The sequence below is a fragment of the Grampus griseus genome, assembly GCF_964374135.1.
Source record: "Grampus griseus genome assembly, chromosome: 8".
NCBI classification, from domain to species: Eukaryota; Metazoa; Chordata; class Mammalia; order Artiodactyla; family Delphinidae; genus Grampus; species Grampus griseus.
The window spans coordinates 101,271,704-101,284,703 of NC_139002.1; the positions used below are offsets into that span (position 1 = coordinate 101,271,704).

Genomic DNA, 13,000 nt, shown 5'->3' on the forward strand with positions numbered 1-13,000 from the left:
GGTGTGGAGGCTCAGTTAGTGTGCAGCCGCCTTCGGGACATGGAGCCCTTCTCATCGTGTCCCTCAGGCAGGTCCTGATGCCACAGAACCACAAGGCAGACCCGGGCAGTGCTATCTAGGGACAACCAGGACCCACTTCTCATCTGTCTCCCGCCAGCCCAGAGAAGGGAGAGCAAAGGGTCAATCTCCTGATGCCACCAGCCCAGAACAGACCATCTTCCTGGCGGGCAGACCTCCTTCCTCGGGTGACACTTCCCTGCATTACCATGAGGCACACACATGAATATTTAAACAGGCAACAAACCCATGCTCTTCCCACCTCCACAGACTATAATGTCTCCCCTTCCCAAAGTCACTTGAAGACCCAAGCTCCATCCTCCGTGCCCTATGCAATGTTTGGGACATAGCTATACCAAAAAAAAAAAAAAAAAATTCATTATTTAACTAAAATTCAAATTTAGGGACTTCCCTGTGGTCCAGCAGTTAAGACTCTGATCTCCCAAGCAGGGGGCCTGGGTTCGATCCCTGGTCAGGGAACTAGATTCCACATCCCACAACTAAAGATCCCGCATGCCACGACGAAGACCCAGTGCAGTCAAATAAATATATATATTTTTAAAAACCTAAAAAAAAAATTCAAATTTAACCTGACATCTTGTATTATCATCTGCTAAATCTGGCAACCTTAAGATTCCTTCAAGACTCAGCTCCTAGGCTCTTCCTCTAGTGGCCAAGTTAAGACCCATCTGGAAACTAAGACAGTAGACTAAGTACATTACGGGACTGGAGAGCCTTTTTATTCCATCTCTACTTCCCGGTGGGACCTGCCATCACTCTCTGGCCAACCCATTGGAGGAAGGCAAGCACTTCATGGGCAGGAAGTTCTAACCAAAGTCAACACTTTCCCAAAAGTTAGAAGCTCATTGTTTCCCATTGCTCCCTTCTTCGTTCTTGTTTCTCATAGAGATGAGATAAGCTTAGGAAACTGGATTCTTTGAAACCACAAATCCATCTGAAATGTATTCGTTTCACGATCAATAAATTTCAAGACCTGATTATTTTGCAATTATATTGATGCTGAAAATGTTAAATATTAACCAGATAACCAAAAATTTATCTTTCGATATCTTACACCACAGACAAGAATTTCAGACTGTACCCCAGTGACCGGAAACTTTGAAAAATCCTTTGCCTGGGAATTCCCTCGCTGTCCAGTAGTTAGACTGCAGGGAGTACGGGTTCCATCCCTGGTTGGGGAAACTTAAGATCCCGCCTGCCATGCGGCGCGGCCAAAAAAAAACAAAAGAAAAGAAAAATCCTTTGCCTAAAGAAGTGTATTGACTGACATGTTGAAAATAGCGGTTTTACTTCTGTAACTAAGGAAGAGAAAGGAGGGAGAGAGGAAGGGGAGGAAGAAAGGAGAGGAAGGAGAGAAGTTGGTGTTCTCTCTGGTACCTCATCATCTGGGGGCAGAAGTCAAACACTGACTCTGAAAAACAGTGTCAGAAAGTCGCTGCCCGTAGCCAACGCTCCCAGTAATTTTAACAACGCCAGGGAAGGGAGTAGTGAAAACCACCAAGACTGACCCAGCACAGATGCTTGATAGATGTTTACTGAGTGAATAAGTGAAGGACCACCACCCGAGCCCCATCGTTGCCAAAGCCCACTCTGGTTACAAACCCGATTCCCTTAGAAGTGAAGAAACGCACCAAAAAGAACTGGTGCAGCAGCCCTTCGTCCAGAGCCGGCCGGGACTCTAAAAGCCACCGCGTGGAAGGTATTCCTTTAATTGCAGGTGTTTGTTTCCTTTGGCACAGTGATATGTAATTTCCCATTTTTAGAACAATGCTCCCAAGAACAGTCACAAAAACAGCCTTCAGAGGGGGCGGATTTCTTCCTGGCCGCGGCTACAGCTCTGTAAAACAACAATAACAAAGGGATTTTTATTCAAAACACTGTTTGCATCTCTCCATAAAATCGGGAGGCCTTTTGTTAACTTTTCACAGGCTGAACAAAAAAGGTCCCCCCACCCCTTGGAAGAGCACCTCAACAAACTCTTACTTTGGGGAGGGGCCTATAGGGAAACGATTCCGCTGTGGGATCTGTTTGGGTTTTGACACGCCTCCCTCTGTGGGTTCCCGTGTGGCAAGGGTGGAAAGGAAGCTTGTAGAAGGCCAGTGTCTGTCCTTCGGGTGCCCTGTGCAAGTCTGAGGCCAGAAGAGGACAGTGTGTTCTTGAGAATGTGCCAATAGCAGGCCGAAGGAGGTGCGGAACCAGGGCGGGATGAGATGCACGCCCTCTGGTCTTAGCCATTAAGGAATCCCTTTCATCATCTCCAAACTGACTTTCTCCCTGCCTCGTAAACTCAGAAGAGTGGCTCCCAGATTTGAGGACTCCTTCACCCTCTTCCCCATCTACCTGCACCTTCCTTCCATCCCACCACCTCCACCCTGAGGTGCACCCAACTCATTTCCACCTGGACCCGCACGTTTCTCTCCTCACTGGCCTCCTGACCGAGTCGATTTCCCTCCCACGTGGGTGTGCACGTCCGGGCTTCCTCGTACACCTCCCTACTCAAAAATGTTCCACGGGGGTTTCCCTGGTGGCGCAGTGGTTGAGAGTCCGCTTGCCGATGCAGGGGACACGGGTTCGTGCCCCGGTCCGGGAGAATCCCACATGCCGCGGAGCGGCTGGGCCCGCGAGCCATGGCCGCTGAGCCTGCGCGTCCGGAGCCTGTGCTCCGCAACGGGAGAGGCCACAGCAGTGAGAGGCCCGCGTACCGCAAAAAAAAAAAAAAAAAAAAAAGAAGGTAGAGGGATTTGAGCTCCTGGAATATCAGGATACACGATGAAGTTCTCTTTAAAATATGGTATCTAAGGCTTCTGTGTTTGGGAGGAGTAGCAGGTGAAACAGAGAGCTTTGATGGTGAACCAAGAATCACTCTGAGGGCTTCCCTGGTGGCGCAGTGGTTGAGTCCGCCTGCCGATGCAGAGGACGCGGGTTCGTGCCCCGGTCCGGGAGGATCCCACATGCCGCGGAGCGGCTGGGCCCGTGAGCCATGGCCGCTGAGCCTGCGCGTCCGGAGCCTGTGCTCCGCAACGGGAGAGGCCACAGCAGTGAGAGGCCCGCGTACCGGAAAAAAAAAAAAAAAAAAAGAATCACGCTGAGGTCCCAAGCCGAGTGGCAAGAGCTTGGATTGTGGAGCTCGAGCCCCGGCCCCGGCACCTACTAGCTGTGAGTCTCAGACAAGCTAGTGAACGTCTCGAAGCCTCAGTTTCCTCACGTGTAAAATGAGAATAATCCCTGGCCGACAGGTGAGCTTGGCTGGATGAAGGGGAATAATCTGTGTAAAGCACCTGGCACATAGGAGGCGTTCAATACATTATTACTGTTGTTATTACTTCACTTGGACATAAGAATCTGCGTCTTTTCATAGAAGGTATTCAATACATTATTACTGTTGTTATTACTTCACTTGGACATAAGAATCTGCGTCTTTTCATAGAAGGTATTCAATACATTATTACTGTTGTTATTACTTCACTTGGACATAAGAATCTGCGTCTTTTCATAGAAGGTATTCAATACATTATTACTGTTGTTATTACTTCACTTGGACATAAGAATCTGCGTCTTTTCATTGTTTTTAATCGAAGCATAACATATATAAAGTACATAAAACTCACTCATCTTAAATGGACAGCTTGATAATTATTTACGTTTATATGCACGTGTATACCCACCACCCCAGTCCAGAGACAGACTATTTCTGCAGCCCAGAAAGTTCCCCCTTGCACATCTCAATCCATATGCCCACCAGCTACGACCATGATTTGACCCATATCTTTGCTTTGCCTCTTCTTGAATTTCATACGAATGGACTCAGACAATGTGTCTTCTGTCATGGTTGTGTGTGTAGCACTCCCTTGTATGAATGTACCACAACCTATGTCCCATCTTCTGTTGATGGGATTTGGAGACAACTCCTTTGAACATTCTTTTTTTTTTTTTTAATCTTTTGTCCACACCACGTGGCATGTAGGATCTTAGGTCCCCGACTAGGGATCGAACCTGTACCCCCTGCCGCGGAAGCACGGAGTCCTAACCACTGGACCGCCAGGGAATTTCTCCTTTGAACACTCTGTACGTATCCTTTTGTCAGCTCAGGCACTGGGTTTGTGTACCTGGGAGTGGAATTACTGGGTTCTAGCCTGGGAAAGGTTTAGCTTTACTAGAATCTGCCCAACAATTTTCCTAAGCGGCTGTGCCGTTCCTACACCCCGCACAGCAATGCGTGAGGGTCCCAGTGGCCCCTTGTCTTCAGTGACGCCTGGGGCTCGCTCTCAGTTTTGCCATTCTGGTGGCTGTGTAGTGGGAGCTTCCTGTGGTTTTAATTTGCATTTTCCTGATGAGTAATGATGTTGAGCACCTTTTCATAGTTTCTTTGACCATCTGGATACGCTCTTTTGTGAGTGTCCGTGAGGTTTTTGCCCAGTTTTTATTGGGTCATTCGCCTTTTTCTTACTGATTTATAGTGGCTCTTCATTTCCTCTGGAAATGACTACTGTGCCAGTTACATGTACTGCAGACATCTTCTTCTGAGACTGAGACTTGCCTTCTCATGTTTTTAATGGTGCCTTTTAAAATTTATTTTTTATTGAAGTATAGTTGATTTACAATGCTGTGTTCGTTTCAGGTGTACAGCAAAGTGATTCAGACACACACACACACACACACACACACACATATACACACATATATATTCTCTTTCAGACTCTTTTCCAGTCTACGTTATTACAAGATATTGAATATAGTTCCCTGTGCTATATAGTAGAGCTTTATTGTTTATCTATTTTATACATAGTAGCGTTTATCTGTCAATCCCAAACTCCTAATTTATCCCTCCCCTCCCTTTCCCCTTTGGTAACCACAAGTGTGTTCTCCATGTCTGTGAGTCTATTTCCATTTTGTAAATAAGTTCGTTTGTATCATTTTTTTAGATTCCACATATGAGCGACATCATATGATGTTTACCTTTCTTTGTCTGACTCACTTCATTTAGTATGATGATCTCTAGGTCCATCCATGTATGTGCAAATGGCATTATTTCATTCTTTTTTATGGCTGAGTAACATTCCATTGTAAATACATGCATATATACCCACATCTTCTTTACCCATTCCTCTGTCGGTGGACATTGAGGTGCTTCCATGTCTTGGCTGTTGCGAATAGTGATGCAATGAACGTTGGGGTGCATGTATCTTTTTGAATTAGCGTTTTCGTCTTTTCATGTTTTTCATGGTACCTTATTATGAAGAGAGCCTCCTAATTTTGATACAGTCCAATGTAGCCATTTTTCTTCTATAGTTAGAAGTGCTTTTGGTGTTCTCTTTTAGAAATGTTTACCTACCCCCGCGGTCATGAATACACTCTATGCTAATTTCTTTTCATCGTGTGTTCGTGGTGTCTTCCTCTCGAGCTGGAGAGAACTGAGTGGTTGTTAGTTCAATGAGGAGCAAAGGTCTCACAGAAAAAATGAAGCATGATAACGCTCACACGGTAACGACTGCCTAAGTCTTCGGACCATCCAACCTGTTACCTTAAAGCCACTCGGTGGCATTAACAGGCACCATTGCTGACTGGCTGCACTGCTGAAATTCCATAGGAGGAGCTGCAGAGGAGCGGCATCTTCCAGAGTGACCAAGGAAGGGGGATGGCAATCCCCCCAGCGCTGGTTTATACTCTCAGGCCAGCAGCTCGCTTTCACAACCCACACCGTGATCACCTTACAAACACATCCTTCTCCACCCTAGCGATGTTTTCTCTCCCCATTTATACACCTTTCTCCCATGCATTTCCTGTGCTCCCTGAATTTTCCCTTTCATCATCATTTGTCTAATCACTTATCATCTCGGGCGCGTTTGTTATACATTTGCCTTTTAAATCATTTCTTTCCTTCTGGCTCTCCTTCCCTAAAGCAGGGTTTCTCAGCCTCAGTACTACTGACATTTTGGACCGGATACTTCTGTGTCGTGGGGGCCGGTGCCTACACTGTAGGATGCACGGCTCTCCCTGTTTCTCTCTTTTCCTTCCTACCTTTCTTCTCAGTGTCAATCAGGAGGCCCGCGGGAAAAGTGAGGGGGTGGCTGAGAGGTGAATCATAGCTTTCTCAAGCTCAAAGGGGCCTCAGATACGATCTAGCGCAACCTCCACTTTTACAGATGAGGAAACGGATTCGAGAGGGGGAGGGAGAGGATGCAACCGAGACGAATATGTGGCGGGCTGGGGGAGGGGAGGACGAGTGCCAGGCCAAACAGGAAAGTAAAATTCCAGGGCCTGAAGCAGTATTTCCAGTCCCACCGAGGAACCTGGGATTGCTTCCCACAGCTCGTTTCTTTCTCCAAGCTGTGAGTCCCATTCCAGAAACAACACGGGGCTGCTCAGATGGAGGTGCAGACCCAGATCCACCACGAGTGCCTGTCCCCGGGAGCCATGCCAGAGCCTCCAGTGGACACAGATGACCACCAGTTCCAACGGGGATGTTTCATGCTGACTAATGCCATGACTGCATCCTAACTTAATCCTATAATCATGAGGTAAATGATGGTCAGGCCACCCGGCCACACCTGTCCCAGTGGAGAAGTTACAGAGCAAGAGACCATGAGAGGGGGAGGGAACCCCAAGACCATGTCAGTCCTGGCCCTGTCTCCAGGAAGACAGGCGATGGGATGCCCAGGGCAGCCGAGAGCCGTCAGCCAGCATCTCTCAAGTCACGGTGGGCGTTAACACTTGTCGAGCCCTTACTGTGCACTGGACGCTGTTCTAAATACCTTGCAAATACATGAATTCAGTCCATCCTCCCCCGGAGACACTGTCATTCTCCCATGTTGGAGATGCGGGTATGGGGCCTGGGGAAACCTTGGTCAAGCAGCAGTTGCTCTCCTGGAGCATCTTTATGGGGTCACAAGTCAACACAAATCACCCTGCTCCTTACTTGTAGCTAATGTCAACCTCACCCCCCTCAGACACGCGTGGACCCCCTGGTGTGTAAAAGCCTGGTGTGTAAAAACCAAGATATATATACAGTGGAATACTCCTCAGCCATAAAGAAAAGAATGAAATAATGCCATTTGAAGCAAAATGGATGGACCTAGAGGTTATCATACTAAGTGAAGTAAGTCAGACAGAGAATGACAAATATATGATATCTCTTACATGTGGAATCTAAAATATGATACAAATGAACTTATTTACAAAACAGAAACAGACTCACAGACATGGAGAACAAACCTATGGTTACCAAAGGGGGGAGGGGGGAGAGGGATAAATTAAGAGTATGGGATTAACAAGTACAAAACAGATATAAAATAGATAAACAACAAGGTCCTACTGTACAGCACAGAAAACTATATTCAATATCCTGTAATAAACCATAATGGAAAAGAATCTGAAAAAGTATATATATATATGTATATATATTTGACAAAGAATCTGAAAAATTATATATATATATATATAACTGAATCACTTTGCTGTACACCAGAAACTAACAGAATACTGTAAATCAACTATATTTCAATTAAAAAATTGTTAAATAAAAATAAATTTCAAAAAGAAAGCCTACACCAAGAACTTACGCAAAGCTCTGGGTGGCAGTCAAAATTTTAGTGGTACATGACGAATATTTTGTTTCGTTGTTTGTCTGGTTTTTTTTGCAGTACACGGGCCTCTCACTGTTGTGGCCTCTTCCGTTGCGGAGCACAGGCTCCGGACGCGCAGGCTCAGCGGCCATGGCTCACGGGCCCAGCCGCTCCGCGGCATGTGGCATCTTCCCGGACCGGGGCACGAACCCGTGTCCCCTGCATCAGCAGGCGGACTCCCAACCACTGCGCCACCAGGGAAGCCCGATGACGAATATTTTTACTTTAACAGTTATGAACTTGTTTCAGTGCTTATTAGAAAAATTCTGGGTTTCATTTATGGTAATTACATAAAGATTTTTTTTTCTAATTAAATGTAAGGTTTTTTTTTTAAGTACGGTTCTTAAAATAAATCTATTTAAAGACAGTTATTAAACAAATAGTATACGATGGCATGTGGATGTGGCAGAAATTGTGATGATGGCACTGGAGTGACTTAAGCTTGGGCAACCCTGCCCTGGTCTTGTCACATCTTGAAGACAGCTGACCCCTGCCCGAGCCCCTGCAGGGCTGTGCCTCCCCCTCCCTCCTCTTACGCTGACCTGCCGTCCTCAGAGCCTCTTTCTCAATAGACTTGAAGATCGTAATCCAGTGGCCCTCCGGCTGTCTCTGCCCCTTTCCACATGTGGGTCAGTCACTTTTGGATTCTCTCTGCTTTCTGGTGATGAAAGAGTAATCCAGCAAGGCCGCTAAATGAACTAAAATCCACAAATAAGAGGCCAAGTGTGATGACAGAGAGGAATGAGGAAACCCCACCCCATTCTTTGGACACAGTCCTCGGCCTTCTGCCCCCAGCTGGCCTTACGAGGCACCAGCTGGGGAAACGCCAGCCCCGGGGTCCTCCGCTGAGGACCCCTCCCAGGCGCTGGTCTGTGGGCTGGACGATGTGCTCGAGGACCCTGCACTCTCCACCTCCCGCTGGGGACACAGTGGCAGGGAGCAACCTCGTGGCTCCAAAATCAAGAGCCCACAGGGAGTCCCATGTGTTCGACGGCCCCCTCTGCTCACTCAGCCTCTGACGGTACTGCCTTCCTGGTGGTACAGGAAGGACTGCTCTTCCTTGTCAAATAGAGAAAGTTTTAAAAGAATACTCGTAAATGAGATTGAGAGGACTCACTCAAAGCCCCCGGGATATAATGATTAATAATAGGCTGGGATTTGAACCAGCCACCAAAACCCGGTGTCCCCAGAGATTCTCAGGAGACGGGAATGAAACGCTACCCGCCTGCGAGTGCCCGGCTGGCTGCTGCCTCCTTCTGGGCGCTGCCTCCCCCAGAGCTTGGCGGGTACCTGGCCAAGGAAGCCTGAGCCTCTGGGGCCATTGTTCTCCCTCAGAAGAGGATCTCAAAAGCAGAAGGAAATCAGAAACAGCCACACAATGAATACCAGATTCTCCTTTCTCCCTGCCTCGGCTGCCAAGAGATTAAGCAGGGCTGGCTGACAGCGCACCCCACCCAGCAGCTGTTCACCCTCCAGGACGTCCTCGCTACAGGAAAGGCTGTTCCCCCGGGCCTCACTGTTCTCTATTGATGTCCACAGTGTCCAATTTTCCTTCTCCAGATAGATGCTGGTTCCTCGAGGGCATAGACGCATCTGGGGTTTCCTTCCCACAGGGCACAACAGGGACAAGTTACAGGCGCTCTGTGTTTGTTGATTGAGTCGCTGATTGCCTCTGGGCACCCTCCTAAACACTTCACAGGTATAAACTCATTGACTCTCCACAGCCATCCCGTGCCGGAGAAACTATCGTTAGTCCCACTTTAGAGATGACGGAGTGGGGTCCAGGCGACCCAGCCAATGCGCAGGACTGATCCAATCATGGCAGCTTTCATGGGATCAAATGATTCTGTTCCTCACTTCTTACCAGCATCAGCCTCCCCCAGCGACTCCGTGAACGTGTGTGGAGCCCAAAGTCCTACCCCCACGGGCTGGTAAAGAGGGTGACCACACGGCAGACATGTCCCCTTCAGAACCCACACCCCGAGGCAGCATGTGATGGGGATGGACAGGAAGGAGATTCTGAAGAGGAGACACACAGAACTAGTGTCAGTCTTACCAACTCAGCATCTGAACATTCCTGCTAAGAATTTTTTCTTAAAAATGCATTCTTTTTTCTGTTGGGGCTATTAGTCACTTCAACATAATATTGTGTGCTATGCCTCCTACGTAAGCAGACACGAGCTTCTGAGGCTGTGGAATATTGAGTTCATGCATCTAGTCAAACTGCTGTTTGCTTTTTGCTGCAGCCATAGCTACGATCTGAGTAAACAGAGGAGAAGGTTTGGCTCCCAGTTCTACGAGCTGGGCGCTGCGCCATCATCCCGTGAAACACAAGGGGAAGGATTTCAGAAGTGACAGGCCAGGGCTAATGGGGAAGAAAGTACCATCCTATTCCAGGGGCTACTGAGCAGGGTCCAAACTCCCCATAGAGGGGCGGTGACGGGGCAAGAAGGCATTCCCTTAATCCCTGTGAGAAGCCAGCACGTTTTATAACTGTGGGCAGCGGAGGGAGGAGACAAGCACCGTAACCCACCCCCCAGCAGATAAGCTCAGGCTTGGAAGATGCCCGCGAACCCCAGCTTGTAAGTGGGGGACCCTGACCTGGCTCCCAAATCCTCTGTGTGCAGCCCAGGACTCTCCCTCTCCGCCCTGCTGCCCGTCGGCTACAGGATCTGGCAGCTCCATGCTGTGTGTGAAGTGACCTCCACCCTCTGGATTGCATCATGCAATAGCCATGCCCCTGACCACATCCTGGGTGGCTGCGTCCATCTGAACAAGAAAACTCAGGGATAGGCTTTGTCCTTGGACCTTCCGGTGTACGACCACAGGAACGTGATCTGTCTCTTTAGAGTCTATTATATCAGATGTTAAAATGATGGGTTGATGGAAAGATCAATATCATGAATTCAATCTCTAAGTGAGCCCATTGTCACATCAAGAAAAATAAGGAATCTCTGTCTCTCCTGGGAGTCTTCACCATCCTCCCCACTTCCCTCCTCCTTCCCCCCAGTCTCAGAAGGCATCTGAGTCTCTTCAGAAAAGCCTCCCCACTTGTTCCAGTAACAGCCACCACCTCTTGTGCACTGATCCCATTCCCATACTTCTTTCAGAGCACAGGAATCAACGACCCCATCTTGCTTCAAAATCCCTACCCTCCCTCTCCTGCTGGCTTCTTTTGCTCCGCCTGTAAACATCTTCAAGTCTGTCCCGGATGAAAAGTCAGACCTCCTGTGTCTGCCTCCTGTGCCCAGAGACCGTCCCATCCCTCCTCTTCGCTTTAACTCCAAACTTCCTGGTAGCCCACTTTCATCTCCTGAGCTTCTCCCAGGGATTCCTAAGCCCCTGCCGGGTGCAGCCCAGCCCGGCTACTCGATGGGAACTGCCTCTCAAGGGCCACAAATAGTCTACAAGCATCGAATCCAGCGGCCACTTCTCAACACCCATCCCATTTGACCTCTCCGTAGCAGTGAAGCCAACGGAAAAGACTCTTCCTTGTGAGATGTACTTGGGGCCAGCACTGCTTGTTGCTGACTCAAAGCCATTTCCCTTCTCCTTCGCTGGCAGAATCCCAGCTTAGTTCAAGGACAGGAAAGAGATTCTTTTATTTCAGCAAGATGGGCACAGCTTCTGGTCCAAGGGCAGCATGGGTCCTTTCTGACCAGCGGGATATAGGGGGAGATAAATGGGGGTCTTCTGGGGACAACCCCTCTACCACCACCCACCCCCACCAATACGAGGGAGCCGTGAGGACAATGTCTGCCCAGGTTGCTCCCTTTTCTGTCTTTGAACTCAGTCGTGTGAGGATGTGATGCCTGAAGCTGAGGGGAGATCAAAAGGACCTCAGTGGCACTGACCGGAGATTTGCTACTGACCATCTCAACCATGAGAAAAAGAATCCCTCTTACTCACAGACACAGAAAACAAACTAATGGTTACCAAAGGGGAAAGGGGGTGGGGGGAAGGATAAATTGAGAGGTTGGGATTAACATATACACACTATGTATAAAATAGATAACCAACAAGGACCTACTGTATAGCATAGGGAACTACACTCAATATTATGTAATAACTTATAAGGGAAAAGAACCTGAAAAAGAATATATATATTCTGAATTGCTGTGCTGTGTACCTGAAACTTACACGATATTGTAAATCAACTATACTTTAATTTTTTAATTTTTAAAAATAATCCCTCTTGTCTACATCACCACTGGACACTTTTGCTGTTACCTGCAGCCAAAAGTATACCCTACCAATGTGGTACTCCTCTCTTTTTACTGACACTACCTCCCTATCCCTTGGTCTCAAGTCCCCTTGACAGCCCCTCTGCCACCCCTTGACTATCAGCGTTCTCCTGGCCCCCTGTGCTCCTTAAGCGCATAGCCCCATCAGCCACCTGTTCATCGATTCAACAAATGCCTGTTGGCACCTTCTCTGTGCCAGGCTGCCCTATAGGCTTGCCACTCCAGTGGGGGAGACAAATGAACAAGATGAACAAGTGAAAATGTCAAGTTGTGAACAGTGAGCGCTCTGAGTGAAATGATTGGCTAAAGAGGACGATGAGGGGCTTCCCTGGTGGCGCAGTGGTTGGGAGTCCGCCTGCCAATGCAGGGGACACGGGTTCGATCCCTGGTCCGGGAGGATCCCACGTGCCTCAGAGCCGCGAAGCCCATGCACCACAACTACTGAGCCTGCGCTCTAGCGCTCTCGAGCCGCAACTGCTGAGCCCACGCGCCTAGAGCCCGTGCTCCGCAACAGGAGGGGCCCCCGCAATGAGAAGCCTGCGCACCACAACGAAGGGTAGCCCCCGCTCGCCGCAACTAGAGAAAGGTCCGCATGCAGCAACGAAGACCCAGCGCTGCCATAAATAAATAAAAATAAATAAAGAGGACGATGAGAAGGATGTTGGGCCTCCTTAGGTCTTGGGCAGTGAGCTGAGAGGGAACACTTAGGCTGAAGTTTGAAGGATGAAAAGAAGCTGGCCATGCAAAGATGAGGCAGAGCATTCCAGACAGTGGGAACCACGATGGACCCAAAGAAGGAACGTCACGGGGACCCCAAGGAAGCCAGTGAGGCCAAAGAAGAGTGATGGGAGGCGGGAAGTCAGATGAAGGTGAGATCCAGGACAGAAAAGTGTGAGCCATGGGATGGTGGTGATTGTCATGCTAAGTACAGTTGGAAATCACTGGGTAAGAGGATGAACAGTCAAATTTGTGTTCCTAAAACAAATGGCTGGAATTTGGAGCCAGAGTGGAAGCAGGAGCCCAATGTGGACTCACAGTCTCCCAGGTGAGAGAGGG

General features: G+C 48.5%; 1 protein-coding gene across 1 annotated transcript in view; it reads right to left on the minus strand.

Moving 5' to 3' along the window:
• Positions 1 to 1,468: 1,468 nt before the first annotated feature.
• AHNAK (AHNAK nucleoprotein) overlaps positions 1,469 to 13,000 on the minus strand; it is a 92,127-nt gene continuing 80,595 nt past the window's right edge. Inside the window, exon 6 of the mRNA XM_082659421.1 lies at positions 1,469 to 1,915. Coding sequence (XP_082515547.1) covers positions 1,908 to 1,915 — 8 coding nt within the window. The 3' untranslated portion in view covers positions 1,469 to 1,907. The remainder of the gene's footprint in view (positions 1,916 to 13,000) is intronic.